The sequence below is a fragment of the Nematolebias whitei genome, chromosome 7 (assembly GCF_014905685.2).
Source record: "Nematolebias whitei isolate Nwh7 chromosome 7, NemWhi1, whole genome shotgun sequence".
Lineage (NCBI taxonomy): Eukaryota > Metazoa > Chordata > Actinopteri > Cyprinodontiformes > Rivulidae > Nematolebias > Nematolebias whitei.
The window spans coordinates 40585732-40601675 of record NC_056504.1 but is presented as its reverse complement, the minus strand read 5'-3'; the positions used below and the strand labels follow the sequence as shown (position 1 = coordinate 40601675).

Genomic DNA, 15944 nt, shown 5'->3' with positions numbered 1-15944 from the left:
TTTATTTGTAAAACCCCAATACACAAAATAAGTAATTTTAATATATTTTACTGAGATAATTTGGTATTTTATGCCCAACCATAACTCTGAAATAAGCTCCAAATCATTTAAAATACATACAGTCTGAGTTCAAGTCCATTTTAACTCAACACATTCATTTAGCTGGATGTAAACAGGTTTCATCCAGTTTATTACAGCTCAACTTTCATTCTATCCAAATACAGTTTATTTCAAACAAGTTCAATTTAAATAATTCAGTTTATTCCTATAGAACCAAATCACAACAAAGTTGTCTCAGGGCACTTTACAGGAGCATTCACATACATAGAAAAGCCAGTGAGTAAAGTTTTCTGTCTAAGGAAGCCAGCAGACTCAAATCTTCACTTTGTCACAGTCTCCCATCCTGAGCAAGCACAATGGCAACAGTGGAAAGGAAAAACTCTCTTTTAAAAGGAAGAAACCTCCAGTAGAACCAGACTCAGGACATGTAGCCATCTGCTCCAGTTTTAAAACTGGACAATGTGTCAGCCTCACAGACAGAAACTGGAAGTTGGTTCCACAAGAGAGGAGCCTGATGACTGAAAGATCTTCCTCCCGTTCTGGTTTTGGAAACTCTAAGAACCTCGAGTAAACCTGCAGTCTGAGAGCAAAGTGCTCTGCTAGGAAAATATGGAACAATAAGATCTGTAATATAACATGGAGCTAGGTTGTTGAGAGCTTTGTAGGTTAAAAGTTGGATTTTGAATTCAATTCTGGCTCCATGCAGTTATTAATTTAAAATACTAATGATATTAATTAAAAAAATTAACTGTAAAAGTTAAATGTTTTTAGCTTATTCATTTCTTTATTAAATACCAATTTGTAAAATAATAAAAAAAAAGAATTAAAAAAAAAGTTGGTGCATTTCAGACCAAGACATTTAAAAGAAAATGTTTGGAAAAATAAATTAAAGGGTTAAAAATGTGGGCAGCACGGTGGCACAACTGGTAGAGCTGCTGCCTCTCAGTGAGCAGGTCCTTGGTTCAAACCCCGGTCCGGGGTCCTTTCTGGGTGGAGTTTGCATGTTCTCTCCGTGCATGCGTGGGTTTTCTCCGGGTGCTCTGGTTTCCTCCCACAGACCAAAAACATGCATGTTAGGCTGATTGGTAACTCTAAATTGTCTCTAGTTGTGAGTGAGAGAGTGAATGGTTGTTTGTCTCTATGTGGCCCTGTGATGGACTTGCGACCCGTTTAGGGTGTACCCCGCCCCTCGCACAGTGACTGCTGGACATGGGCACCAGCGACCCCCGTGACCCAAAATGGAACAAGCGGGTAAAGATAATGGATGGACGGATGAATGGGTTAAAAAAGTTGCAAATTAAAATAATATTCCAGTCTGTGTGCAAAATCAAAAGACACTGCCCCTTAAAGTTGAACATACTGAACAGTTTTACTGTAATTTACTCTTGTTTTTCTGTCTTCCATCGATGAGGTGACCTTACAGATCAACTGTGTGATGTTGCTCCTTTAAATTAATGCATCAGCTGTAAATCCAAAATGGACGCCAGTGCTTGTCATGCAAACATAATGATGGTTTCACCCAAGAAGTGCTTTAAAGATATTGTACCCGAATAAAGCTTGTTGAACAAATGAACTGACGTAATGTAAAATCTCACCAGTTCAGTCATTTTGTAAGAAACTGTCTTGTATTATGTCACTCCTTTAATCAGAACAGACATTGCTCCTTCTTTTTGAACATACAGTCCTTTTTTGTGGGAAAGTGATTTGACGTAATGCACCCCTGGGAGATGTTAACTTGTCAGAGTTTCGATGTGCAGAAGTATGTTCACGTGCTTATAACAGAGTTGTGCAGTCATCTATCTTGGAAGAAAAGGAAACGAGGTCACACAGGCAGTAAAACAGAAAGAGTCTGAAAATATAACCCACGTGTTTGAAACGAGTCCTCGCACAATTGACACGGCTCCGCTTGAAGACGAACATTTGCAGGATGTTTGTTTTCTTCGGTGAACTCTGCACCAACAGTGATCTCTGCTCTCAAGCTTCACTAACATTTATTAGCAGATTAAATCAAGATCACTCACTGTCTCAAATATGCCATCTGCATCGCACACATACTGCATATCCAGCGGTGCCGCACGCACTCCAGCTGTGCTGATACATCAAGAGGTGGTTACCAAGTGAAGTCTTTGCTTTTTCTTTTTTTTTTCTTCTTTTGATAACCATCATCAAAAGGCAAACAAATACACAAATATTTGTTTACTTGTGCAGATGATGTCAAATGTTTCCAGTGAACGAAGCCGTCTCTGGCAGACACAGTGTCTGTGGGACAATAGATCATTGTGCTTCGATTCAACAGCTGTGACAGAATTTCTCTCTGTTTGATCTGCAGGCTGTAATCTACAATCTCTCAGAAGAAGAAGAAGAAGAAGAGAGGGATGAGGAGCATGGAGATAATGCTATATATGGCCTCGGTCAGAATAAAAACACTGGCGCTTTGAGAGTCGCTGGCGCTGCTTCTTTGTTTCTCTGCTGCCATCATCAGAACCGAGCAGAATCCCCAGACAGGACGGTGTCTTTGTTTTTGCCCAGGGACATGTCACTGGGGAGTTCCCCCATGTTGGGGGTACGCCCTGTGCCCCGGCCCCTCTGGTTGTCCCACCTCGGCCTGCTGTGCTTCAGCGTGTCATTGTTTGCCCAGGCTCCCCAGGGTTTGCCTGCGGTGCCCTACAACACCGACTCCAAGAGAGAGATCACCCTGGAAGGAGATCTGATGATTGGCGGCCTGTTCCCTGTGCACCAAAAGGGCGAGGGGGTAGAAGACTGTGGGAAGATCAATTCACAGAGAGGGATCCAGAGACTGGAGGCCATGCTGCTGGCATTAGATGAAATCAACAAGGATGAGCGAATCCTTCCTGGGATCAGACTGGGAGCCCACATTCTAGACACTTGCTCTAAAGACACATACGCTTTGGAGCAGTCTCTAGAGTTTGTCAGGGCCTCCCTCACTAAAGTGGATGACAGTGAGTACACATGCCCCGATGGTTCCTACGCCATTCACGACGACGTCCCACTGGCTATCTCTGGGGTCATAGGAGGCTCTTATAGTGATGTCTCCATTCAGGTAGGAACGCATTTACAGTCTTTACCTCATGCATAATACTCAATTTTATTTTATTGTGTTGGAAACAAACAGCAGATGCTATATTCATATATTCATAGTGTCAAGCAAAATCTTGCATGTTACTACCAGTGAGAACCAAATGGAGGGGGGAAAGCCATCCAGGCTGAAGAGTGAGTGTGATGAAGACTCATTTAACTGTTCACTTAGTCTTAAATACCATGTGAAATTACCCCTTGTGAGATGTGAACAATTGGACTTGATGAGTATCAGTTCCACAAGTGAAGCTGTTTACCTGAAGGCACAAATGCTTGGATGATCTAATTTGGAGGATCTTTTTCCCCTTTCCTACAATTCACACTTTAGCAGTGGTCCTGTCAGATGCAGACAAGCTACAGATGTTGCGCTTAGGACAGGCTGACAGGATGTCTAGCGACAGCATGATTACTCTCAGCAGCAGAGCTCCTTTCGGCTCACTCGAGCTGATACAAGGAAGTCTCTGCTAATTGGGGCTCCACATCTTCGGCTGTAATATAACTGCCACATCCATGCCTTTCCAAGCCATTGTGAGGAAGACACACTGTGTCCCTTGGAAATGAGATTTGCAAATATGCACAAATACACACGCTCTAAATCATTAAGGCAAAGTCGTCATCCTGACTCAGCCAGCCAGAGGACAAAGCTTGTTCTCACTCAGTTCAACAGTAGAGTTTAGTTCAGACATGCAGGCTCATGTTGCAGATGCATGCATTTAAAAAAAGAAGTATATTTCTGGTTTTCTAGAAAAATAATTGGATTCCGATCACGTGTGAGCCATAGACTCTGCAACAACTCTGCCTGTAGAGGTCTTTGTTCCGAGTGAGTACTTCAGATTTGAATGCTGGCAGTGACATCCTTATTTACACTTTAGTCATAATAATCAGACAGCAGTAAACAGCTATAAAGCGGAGAACTGTTGTTCTAATTACACCGTCAACATGTTAAATGATAGTGTTGTATATGATAATGTTACAGAAATGTCCATAAATTGGATTTTCATTTCATGCACCTCAGTACTGTCCATGTATTTTGTTCATGTTTTGTTTGTTTGTCTTTTTTCATGTGAAAGTTTCCATAAAGGTTTTGTCACAATTTAAAAGCTTAAGCTCAAAGTCTAAACTGAACAGAAGAAAACTTATGTGCTGGAATAAAAAATACTTTATACATACTATATGTCTACAAAAAAACAAAAATGTCCACGCTCAATAATCCAGGTATACAATCCAACAATTTTCAATCAGTTCTTCTGGACAGTTTCTTTTTTTTTTTTCTGAAACGTTTCACCTTCCATCCAGAAGGCTTCATCAGTCAAGAAAACACACAACACAAAACTGATTCTTCCCCCAAACAACTTACTCCAAAGTGGAACAAACCAGTTATGTTGGTGCTCAGATGGTGTCTTTGGCACACCCCCTCCTCTGTTGCCGGCCCTCTTCCTTGTCGACAGTCATGTCAAACCGGTTCAAAACCAAAAAAGTCCATGCTCAATAATCCAGGTGTACAATCCAACAATTTTCAGTCAGGTCATCTGGAAAGTCCAGGTGACCTGACTGAAAATGTTTGGATATATGTATAAAGTATTCTCTCATACCACTTATTTCAAAACTTATAAAAGATCAGATCCATGTTGTGTCATGGGTTTAGAGTGGTTTTATTTATTTATTTTGTTTGTTTGTGTGTGTGTGTATTGATTTGATTTGTGTTGATGTTTTTACATTTTTATTATGTATTAGAGTGGTTCTGGTTATTCTTGTTTTGTCAGAGCCACCTCAGCTGTTCCTGCTTCCAGCTCTTTACTCACCTGCATTAGGTATTATCCAGGTAGTCACCTGTGTGACTACCTGGATAAATAAAGGCTAAATGAAAAAAAAAAAAAATATATATTAGTAATTAGCACACCTGTTTATGCTCATTCGTCTTCGATTACAGTGCATGTGTATGTGTGCTTTGGTTGTGGTCCATCTTTGTCAAAGTTTGTTCCTGTTTATTCAGTCTGGTCTTGTCACCCAACATTAGGTTCCTGCTTGCAAAATTCTTGTTTCCATGTGCATCACCTGCCTACTATTTGCATGAATTTGGGTCCATCCATAACCAGCAACTATACTGGATTTTAAATTGTTTTCAAAAGCAGTCATATTGTTTGTTGTTCTTTTTACTTCCTTTTGTAGTTTAAAGGCCCTGAGGACTTCTGCAACAACCAGCCAACATGAAAACAATTACAATTTAAATCAGCTCAATGAACAAAACCAGCCTAATTTGATTTGTTTGAAAATGATGCCAATGAAAAGAAACCATTAAGTAATCCTGAATGCTCCACAACCTTTGCAAACACCACAGTTTACTGTAACTGTGACTAAACATAATGCCAAAACTACAGTACAGTCATGAGTTGTTCAGATAGAGAGCTCCAAGGAACATGATGTAAGAGGAGGATTTAGAGCACCAGTGAATGGATTCCTGCAGAAAAGGACAGTTTGGAAATAAAGGGTTTGATAAACGAGGTGTAATTTTAGCAAAACCCTGCATCTGGGGCTCCTTAGAGAGTGCCCTTGTCTTGTAGTAATTTATGGCGCCTGAGGTCTGCCCTAGCTTTTCACAGAATCGCCTTCGTCAGTAGTAAACCACAGGATACGGTCCATTTTCTCACCATGAATAACTCTCCGTGTTGCGATAAAGTTCAGTCGTGGAGTGTGCTCGTTGCTGTTCTTTATTTTAGCCAGTTGGTGAGCATTTAATCATGGCAGTAAATGTGTTCACACCGTCAGTTCTTATCCTCTTGCTAGTGTTTTAACTTTAGGCACGAGCACATAATGTTTTTTCCCAAATATTTTCAATATTTTAAAGATTTTTGTGCAAGTTGTACCCTTTAAAAAAAGGATGAGGTGTATCTATTTCGACATGTCATTGCCCTGTTGATTTTGTTCCTAAAGATATGCATTTAGGGCAGGGGAATATGTGACATTTCTGGGCTGCTGCCGGATACCATTCTCCACATAATCTTTCTGTTCATTGTAGCTGCCTGGTCTGTGCATAATCTATAGTCTTTCAGACCTTTGGGTAAGTCAGCTCAGCTGTGAGAAAGGTTACAAAGTCTGCCCCTCGGTAACAACAGCAGGTGGTTTATACAGATGTATGTATTTCACCCTGAAGGCTAAGGCAGTTACAGGACACATAACAATATTAGTTTAAAAGCCCTTACTGCCACTGCGACATGGTGGAACATGTTCAACCGACAGGTGGTGAGAACGCTGAGTGCCGTCTAAATCTGTCACAATGAAAGAAATGTGTCGTTGTGCTGCTGGTGTTGTGGTGTGACAATCACAGATATGAGGGTGGATCTGGCTGGGGGCCTGGCCACGCTAGCGTTACATGAGCACAGAATGAGTTAAGTGTGGAGGCGAAGTTATGTGACGCTCTCGCAGTCTAAGGCCCCGTCTCCCCCATCTGTGGTTGCAGCCGGGTTGTCTGGTGGCTTGGCAGAGGTGTGCATGCAAAGCAGAGGATGTTGAGCAATTAAAAAAAAATTAATGTTTCGCAGAAACACAGAGACAGTGATGGGCGGACAGAATTGTGGAAGGAAAGCAATGGAGTGAGTCAGATGGCATCATATGGCGTCAAAGCATTCGACAACCAAAGCCTGGATCTTTAACAGTCAGAGGGAAGACTGTGATGCCATCTGGGCAGTTTGAATACATTTGCGAAAAATAATCATGTAATTCAAGTATTTGAGCCTTGAACACTTTCCCTGTGATGCATTTAAACAGTGGGTCATCAGTGAAAAGTGAGTAATGACCTTGTGATGACATGCTCACTACAACATCTTCATTCATGTGTAAAATAAAAGCCTGGAGCAACCAACAAGACAAGTTTCATCAACTTAAACCTCCTGCATAGTTTTATCTTCAAGCAAGAACAACAATTATATATTACATTAAACTTGTCAATCGGATGGTTGTGTGTAGAATGACAATGATGATGTTGCTGTGAAGAAGAGAAAAAGAGTAAAATCAGAGAAGAAGACCAAATGGTGAAAGCTGAGGAAGGAAGAATGTTGTGAGGAGTTCATAAAAGAGCTGTTAAAGGTTCTGGGTGGTAAGAAAGAGCTTCCAGATGACTGGGCTACTACAGCAACAGTAATTAGAGAGACAGGTATGAAGGTTCTTGATGTGTCATCTGGACAGAGAAAATATAATAAGGAAACCCTGTGGTGGAATAGTGAAGTGCAGGAAGCTATTCAAAGAAAAAGGTAAAGTTAGCCAAGAAGAAATATGAGAGTGAAAGGACAGAGGAGAGGAGACAGGAGTATAACGAGATGCAATGTAGAGCAAAGAGGGGGTGGTAAAGGGAAAGCAGAAGGCGTATGATGAGTTGTATGGAAGGCTGGACACTAAAAAGGGTGAGAAGGTTATACCAATTGGCAAGAGAGAGGGATCAGGCTGGAAAGGATGTGCAGCAGGTAAAGCTTGTTAAAGATAGGGACGGTAATGTTCTAACATGTGAGGAGACTGTGACGTGAAAATGGGAGTAGTATTTTGAGGAGCTAATGAATGAAGATAATGAAAGGGAAAGAAAAGTAAAGGTCATAGAAACTGTGGACCAGGAAGTGGGAAAGATTAATGTGGGAGAAGTTCAAAAAGCTCTGAAAAGAATGAAGAAGGGGAAGGCAGTAAGACCTGATGACATACCAGTGGAGGTTTGGAAATGTTCTGGAGAGATGGCAGTGAGGTTTTTCATTCAAATATTTAATGACATATTTGAGAGTGAGAAAATGCCTGAGGAATGGAAAAGAAGTGTGCTGGTGTCCATTTTTAAGAACAAGGGCGATGTATAAAGCTGTAGCAACTACTGTACAGGGGAATTAAGTTGGAGTCACACAATGCTGACCTGGGAGAGAGTTGTGGAAGCAAGACTTAGATGAGAGGTGACTATTTGTGAGCAGCAGTATGGTTTCATACCAAGAAAGAGCACCACATACACCATCTTTGCTTTGTGGATGCTGATGGAGAAGTACAGAGAGGGTCAGAAAGAAGTCCATTGTGTCTTTGTGGATTTGGAAAAAGCATATGACAGAGTGCCAAGAGAGGAGGTGTGGTAGAGAAGTATGTTAGACTGGTACAGGACATGTATGAGGACAGCAGGACAGTGGTGAGATCTGCTGTAGGAGTGACAGATAGCTTCAAGGTGGTAGTGCGATTGTGGCGGAGAAAAATTCTCTCGCTTACATTGTTTCAAAAAGAACCACACTCGATGGCAGGAGAAGATTTTTAACCAAAATTTTACTTGCAAGTTCAGATTTTCAGGGCAGGTCACATAAATATACATAAAATATACACACATGAAGACCAGTCATGAGAATCTGCCTCAAGCTTCCCCCTCTACCCTTATCAGTTCAGCCAAGTTCACAGAGCCCAGGAGGTGTTCTTGGCTGTAGATGCTTGCTGCAGCCTCACCCAGCTCCTCACCCAGCTCTCTCTGAGGGAGGTGGGGGTATGCACTTTAAACAAAAGGAATGAAAGTCAGCCATAGTAAGACAAAGTACATGTATGTGAATGAGAAGGAGACAGGTGGAGCAGTAAGGCTACAAGAAGCAGAGATCACAAAAGTACAGGACTTCAAGTACCCGGGATTCACTGTCCAGAAAAATTGGAAATGTGGTAAAGAGGTGAAAAAAAGTCCAGGCAGGATGGAGTGGATGGAGAAAAGTTTCAGGAGTGTTTTGCGACAAAACAGTGGCAGCAAAGGTCAAAGGAAAAGTTTACAAGACAGTTGTGAGACCAGCTATGTTGTATGATCTGGAGACTGTGGCATTGACAAAAAGACAGGAGAAAGAACTGGAAGTGGCAGAAAAGAAGATGTTGGGGTTCTCCTTAAAAGTGGCAAGGATGGGTAAAATTAGGAATGAGATTACCAGAGGTACAGCACAGGTTGAACAACTGGGAGATAAAGTTAGAGAGGCCAGACTGAGATGGTTTGGACATGTCCAGAGGAGGGACAGTGGGTATATTGGTAGAAGGATGTTAGAAATGCAGCTGCCAGGAAGAAGACAAAGAGGAAGAACAAGAAGGAGATATATGGATGCAGTTAGTGAAGACATGGAGGTAGCTCGAGTGAGGACAGAGGAGGCAGACGACAGAGTGAGATGGAGGAGGATGACTCGAGTCCTGAAGAGGAATCAACTGAAAGAAGAAGAAGAATGAACTTATCAATATACATTAACCAGATAAAATGTACATGGTTGTTTAACATTAGCTGTGTTAAGCTGTAGTGTCATGTCTAATATAAGTTGCATTTGATGCTTTAATTACTGTTTGAGAACATCTAATCTTAGAACTGGCTTTTGATTAATACACAGACATCTATCCATCCATCCATCCATCCATCCATTATCTTTACCCGTTTATTCCATTTTGGGTCACGGGGGTCGTCGGTGCCTATGTCCAGCAATCACTGTGCGAGGGGCGGGGTACACCCTGGACGGGTCACAAGTCCATCGCAGGGACACATAGAGACAAACGAGACAAACAACCATTCATGCTCTCACTCACACCTAGGGACAATTTAGAGTTACCAATCAGCCTAACATGCATGTTTTTGGTCTGTGGGAGGAAACCGGAGCACCCGGAGAAAACCCACGCATGCACGGAGAGAACATGCAAACTCCACCCAGAAAGGTCCCTGGACCGGGATTTGAACCTAGGACCTGCTTGCTGAGAGGCAGCAGCTCTACCAGTTGCGCCACCGTGCTGCTAATACACAGACTTCAGTTTTGTTTCCCTGACATCAGACGGACAGTGCTGCCAAATGACTCAATGAGTAGAGAGCATCCCCAGGCAAAATGCCATAACCACCAGGGCATGCAAGAAGAACAACACCTCTGGAATGTCAAACACTCAAATGCTCTAAAATGACTTGTTCTCAGGCATGAAACACATGGAGAAAATTGATGGAACCAACCTGCAAGCAGTGAAAAGAATCCTGTTGGGTTCTTTCATAGCACTTCACAATAATCAGTCACTTTTTTTAAAGGAATTTGCGATAAAAGCTCTTTCAGAAGAAAAAGTGCTGAGTAAACTAATGGGAATATTTGTGCACATCATCTGAAATGTGGTAATTTTAAATTATTGACAAGATAACAGGACACACTGTAAAAAAAGATGCATTGCAAGTTTAAACATATAAACTTCAGCATGAGCATTCTTTGACAATTGGAGACTGAAATAAGTGCGAAATATAAGAAGGTATATTTATGAGATTTCTCCAGGCTTGAGAAACTCATTCGTCTTTGTCACAAACAGTCCTATTTATATAATAGTCTTCAGTGTAGGTACACTGTCAATCTGCAGAGCACACATGAGTCATACAAATGAGTTAAACATAGAAACCCACAACAGAACTCTAGGCAGGAAGAAACAATAAAGATGAATGGGCTCAGTGAAAGCATGCTGTGAAAAATAAATTATTCATGGATAAAAGTGAATAAACTGCTTTAATATTGGAAGTAATTGACAATTATTAGATTATTTGGTGGCTTGGCAGAACCTAATATTTGAAATATTTATTGTGTTCATCACACACTCAGTGAACACATCAGTATAATGTATAAATCATTTTTTAGGATCTCCTGCTCATTAAAGAAATAGTTGAAATCTTTTCAAGTGAGTTTCTGTGGAAAAGTTATAAACAGTAACTTGGCTGTTGTAGATAGCCTTTTGAACGACCTCAGTTTGGAAAACTGGAATTCAATTCTCATCAGATTAAAGAGCTAATGGTGAGTTCATGCAAAGCCAAAATCAAAAGAGCCTGCTGCCAACAAGTCTCAAATAGTGGCTCACATGAACTTTATTTTAATCGACCTTCACATTGCCATTAGTTTTGCATTACACTGATATTTACATATAATTATATAGCTATTTGCAAGCATGAATAGCAGCAGCAACAGCTAGCTGTAGCAGTTCTGGTGCAAGCTGAGGCAACGATGTCATACAAAACTGACAGTGGTCAGGTAAATAAATTAGCACTTGTATAACCGTCTGACATTTTTGAAGTTGGAGTTGTTTTATGATGGTAGGAATATACTTTGGTCTTGGCTCTGCTCGGACGAGAAAAATAAACTCCTTTTCTCCAAACTAAGTTGTTTTAAAAATCTGTCTTCAACAGGCGAGGTATTCACTTTTCATAACCCCTCCACAGAAAGAAGATACCTAAACAATCCCTTTAAGTTTTGTATTCAGTTTTCCTCTGACCACTGCTCACATTAACAATCAGTTCCCATTTCCAGCATTTTAAAGCAACAATCTTGGAATATGAACTAACTATCCAACTGCATGGTCTAATAATAATAATAATTACTGTACGTGCTGCATGTGCATGCATGTCCACTCTGTATGCTTATGCATGATGTGTCAGACAGAGCTGCACAGGGCATGCATTACATGTGTGATACTGAGTGGAGCTAAGGACTACTGCAGAGGGAATACAGTGTTACTGCTGTAGAGGAGCACTGAGACATTCTTTTGGGAAAAGCAGAGGGGCTTTTCATGTCGAAAAAAAAAAAATCATGACAATTTAACAAAGTAGACCAGATCAGACTGCTCTTAAAGTTGTATTTGTGTGTGTGTATCTGTGTATCTTTAAACCTTTTTATCTCTTGTATTGGAATTCCTCTATTCTTTTATTAGTGGATTCAAATGATTGGGATATGAGAAAAAAAATCGATTTTCATAAAATGCAATTTATATGACTTGTATACGCCAAAGATAGATAAGGAAAAATGTTTGTTTTACAGGAATTTGTCAAGAGTAGCACAACAATGTTTATTTAAAGAGAACCATGTCACACCCACACCACTATGTGGGTGTGTTTATCAGGTCAAGCATCCAAATCACTGAGGTCCATGCTGACCATTATTTCTTTTTATTTAACATTTATTTAACCAGGCAGATGTCATTTTTTACTGAAAACCTGGGCCTGAAGGCAGCCCAAACATGAATATTTTTGGGCTGTGGGGGGAAACCATGAGTACCTGGAGAAAACCTATACAAACACAAGGAGAACACGCAAACTCCACATACTCCACATGGTTTGAACCCAGTAAAAATATAGTAGAGTGCTGGATGAATGGGTAAATGAGGGCACATATTGTAGTGTAAAGCACTTTGAGTATCTTGATCAAATAGAAAGGCGCTATATAAGTACAGTCCATTTACCTTCTTGCTATGAGACAACAGTGTTTACCACTGATCCATTGTGTTGCAATGAAGGAAAGCTGCATCAATGGTACTTTAACTGGTCCATATGCATCAGTGACTCGAGGAAGACATGGCACCATGTGCACAAATGCTCCTGGGAATCTTCGGTTCCTGCTATTCAACCAATGCAGATATGTTCCTGTTTTTAGTTTTCTACACCGCTTTATAATCTAGCTGTTTTTTAGCTACTTTTTTCCTTTTGGCTGTCCTTTTGGTTGCCGTTTTATTTTAATTTGTACAAAAAATAAAATAAAATAAAAATCTGTATGCCTCTTTTATTATTGTCTATTTTTGTTGTTATCCATTGCTGTCATCACTCTTTGTTAAAGAAATCAGGTCTCTCTTGTAAATGAGTCCCTGAGGCTCAATGGGATTAACCTGTGTAAATAAAGGTTGAATAAATGAAAAAGTGGCTGGTACCCTGAAAAGTAATTAAACTCAATTTCATAGACAAAATATCCACTGATGGCTGTGGCCTCCTTTCAGTTGAATAATTCCATCCATCCATCCATTATCTAGCGCTTGTTCCGAAGTTGGGTTGCGGGGGCAAGAGCTTGAGCAGGGAGGCCCAGACATGTCTTTCCACAGCCTCTTCTAGCTTTTCTGGGAGGACACCAAGGCATTCCCAGGTTAAACAAGAGACATAGTCTCTCCAGCATGTCCTGGGTCTTCCCCGGGTTCTCCTCCCAGTCGGGCATGCCCGAAGCACCTCCCTAGGGAGGCGCCCAGGGGGCATCCTTACCAGATGCCTGAACCACCTCAACTGGCTCCTCTCGATGTGGAGGAGTAGTGGTTCTACTCCGAGTCTCTCCCGGATAACTGAACTTCTCACCCTATCTCTAAGGGAGAGTCCAGCTACCTTGCGGAGGAAACTCATTTCAACTGCCTGTATCCGCGATCCCATTATTTTGGTCACTACCCAGAACTCGTGACCATAGGTGAGGGTAGGTACTGTACGTAGACTGACCGGTAAACAGAGGGCCTCACCTTACAGCTCAGCTCCCTCTGCACCACAACAGACTGTTACAGAGTCTGTAATACTGCAGATGCTGCACCAACCCGACTGTCAATCTCACACTTCATTCTGCCTTCACTCATGAACAAAACCCCAAGGTACTTGAACTCCTCCACTTGAGGCAGAACTTTACCCTCAACCTGAAGAGAGCAATCCACTTTTTTCCAGTTGAGGATCATGGCCTCAGATTTAGAGGTGTTGATTCTTATTCCATCTGCTTCACACTCTGCTGCGAACCGCTCCAGTGAGAGCTGAAGATCATGGCACAATGACATCAACAGGACCACATCATCTGCAAAGAGCAGAGATGGAATCCTGAGACCACCGAACCAGACTCTCTCCGCCCCCTGGCTGCACCGAGAAATTCTGTCCATGACAGCCCTGACGGAGTCCAACTCCCACCCTGAAGGGGCCCAACTTACTACCGGCAAAGCAAATCAAACTCTTGCACCGCTTGAATAGGGACCAAACAGCTTGTAACAACGGGCCCCCAATCCTATACTCACGGAGCAGCCCCCACATTGTACCCCGAGGAACATGGTCAAATACCTTCTCCAAGTCAACAAAACACATGTAGACTGGATGGGCAAACTCCAATGACACCTCAAGGAATCTAGTGAGGTTAAAAAGCTGGTGCAGTGTTCCACGGCCAAGAAGGAACCAACATTGTTCCTCCTGGATATGAGCTTCGATCAACTTGAATAATAACAGTTTAAGGTTTTACTCAATACCCAGATAATAAGTGAACAGAAAGAGGAACTCCAAGACCAGGGAATAATTAAAAGAGTTTATTTACAAAAAGTAAAATCAATAGATGCCTGCAAATCAACTGGGAGGGACTGGAAGCCTGGAGAGCAAGAACAAGAGTTATGATGATGGTGTGGATCCTTGAGGATGAGTCAAGATATTGTTTGTCTTTTACTGTTGGAGGAAGAGGTCATCACATGGATGAGGGTCCAGTAGTTCCAGTAGTCACAAATGAGGAAGTCCCAGAAAGGTTGCATAGATCGGTGATCGGTGAGGAACGTCTGAAGGAATCACTAGGAGGCTTAAAAATTAAACAAGGGAGGTCCAAGGCACAGGAGGAGCACAGGAATCAGTGCTGAAACACGTGAGAACAAGGTTTAGTCTTTACATATCTCAATGAATGAAAAAGTGGCTAGGAATAAAACTATCAGTAGGCAGATAATGCACCAGCATCCAAGTGAAGTCATCAACTGCCATTTATACTCCTGCAGCTCAGTAGGTGAATGGTCCAGAGGTGTGTGCTTGTTGGCGCCATCTGGTGTCATGAAGTTGCAGGAGAAAAATTGGAACTCCCACAGCCAGACTGCAAAACTTGTTCAGGAATGGTTTGAAGAGTGCAACAACAGATCTGAAGTGTTAACTTGGCCCCCAAATTCTCTAGACCACAGTTCAGTCAAGCAGCTGACTGACAGCGTAACGTTCTACGGTCCAGTGGCCTTCAGGAGTCTAGTGGAAATGGTGCATGCGCAATAAATAATGACACAGCATAGATATGTTTTTTGTTTTTGTTTGTTTGTTTACTTGCTAAAAACTAATTTAGGCTGTAGGTCATTATACCAAGTGCAGTTAGTAACAGCTGACACTTCCTGCTAACGTAGTCTAAATACACAGACTCACGCTCACATTTTCTGCTGTCATGGGATGTATTCCTCAAGCTCCTCCTTGTCCCCTCCAATCTTATCTCCTTTTTCTTTGAACTCATCAAAGCAGAGACTATTTGCAGAAAATATTTGGGCTGTTGTGGCCAGTTAGCTGATATCTTCTTGGGCTGTATCGTGACATTTGGCAAAATAATTCTATCATTCAAAATGACAAGGAAGATTTAAGAAGACTTTATTTCCATACCCTTCAGTTCTGTTTGCTTATATCAACAGACTCGATCTGTGTGCTCATGAATGGCTTTGAAATGTGTAGAGTGTTGGCTTTTCATATTTTAAAGCTTGTAAACGTGTATCTAAGGGTTTTTAATAAGCCTTTTGTATCAGTGTCACGTCTGTCTCTTTGCTTTACAACTTCTCATAAGCCATGTGCACCATAAGTGGATTAGAGGTCTATTTATTAAACCGCAAAGAAATTACTCATTTACTTTGGCAGTCAATGAGAAAATTCTACAGAAACGAAGGTTTATAGATTTATTAGTGACTTTTATTGCAAGCACAACACATATTTGTAATTCATTTGAATGTTTCAGGTTCTTTTTTGTGTTTATTGTCAATTTATTTGCCTCAGAGAAGAATATTATGGTTCTAGTAAATAGAAGTTGAACGCCCATAAAAGTATTATTCATGGACATGTAATGGTTTTTTTTTAAACAAAACACATTTAATATCAGCCATCAAGTGTGACTCTAAAATAAGCAGCAAAAGCAGATATACAAGATCTATCATCTATCTATCTATCTATCTATCTATCTATCTATCTATCTATCTATCTATCTATCTATCTATCTATCTATCTATCTATCTATCTATCTATCTATCTATCTATCTATCTATCT

General features: G+C 41.1%; 1 protein-coding gene across 1 annotated transcript in view; it reads left to right on the top strand.

Annotated features, from left to right (window-relative positions):
* Positions 1-2588: 2588 nt before the first annotated feature.
* The window catches only part of grm2a (glutamate receptor, metabotropic 2a), a 35444-nt gene continuing 22088 nt past the window's right edge, over positions 2589-15944 (top strand). The window contains exon 1 of the mRNA XM_037679548.1: positions 2589-3121. Within this exon, the coding sequence (XP_037535476.1) occupies positions 2594-3121 (528 nt within the window). The 5' untranslated portion in view covers positions 2589-2593. The remainder of the gene's footprint in view (positions 3122-15944) is intronic.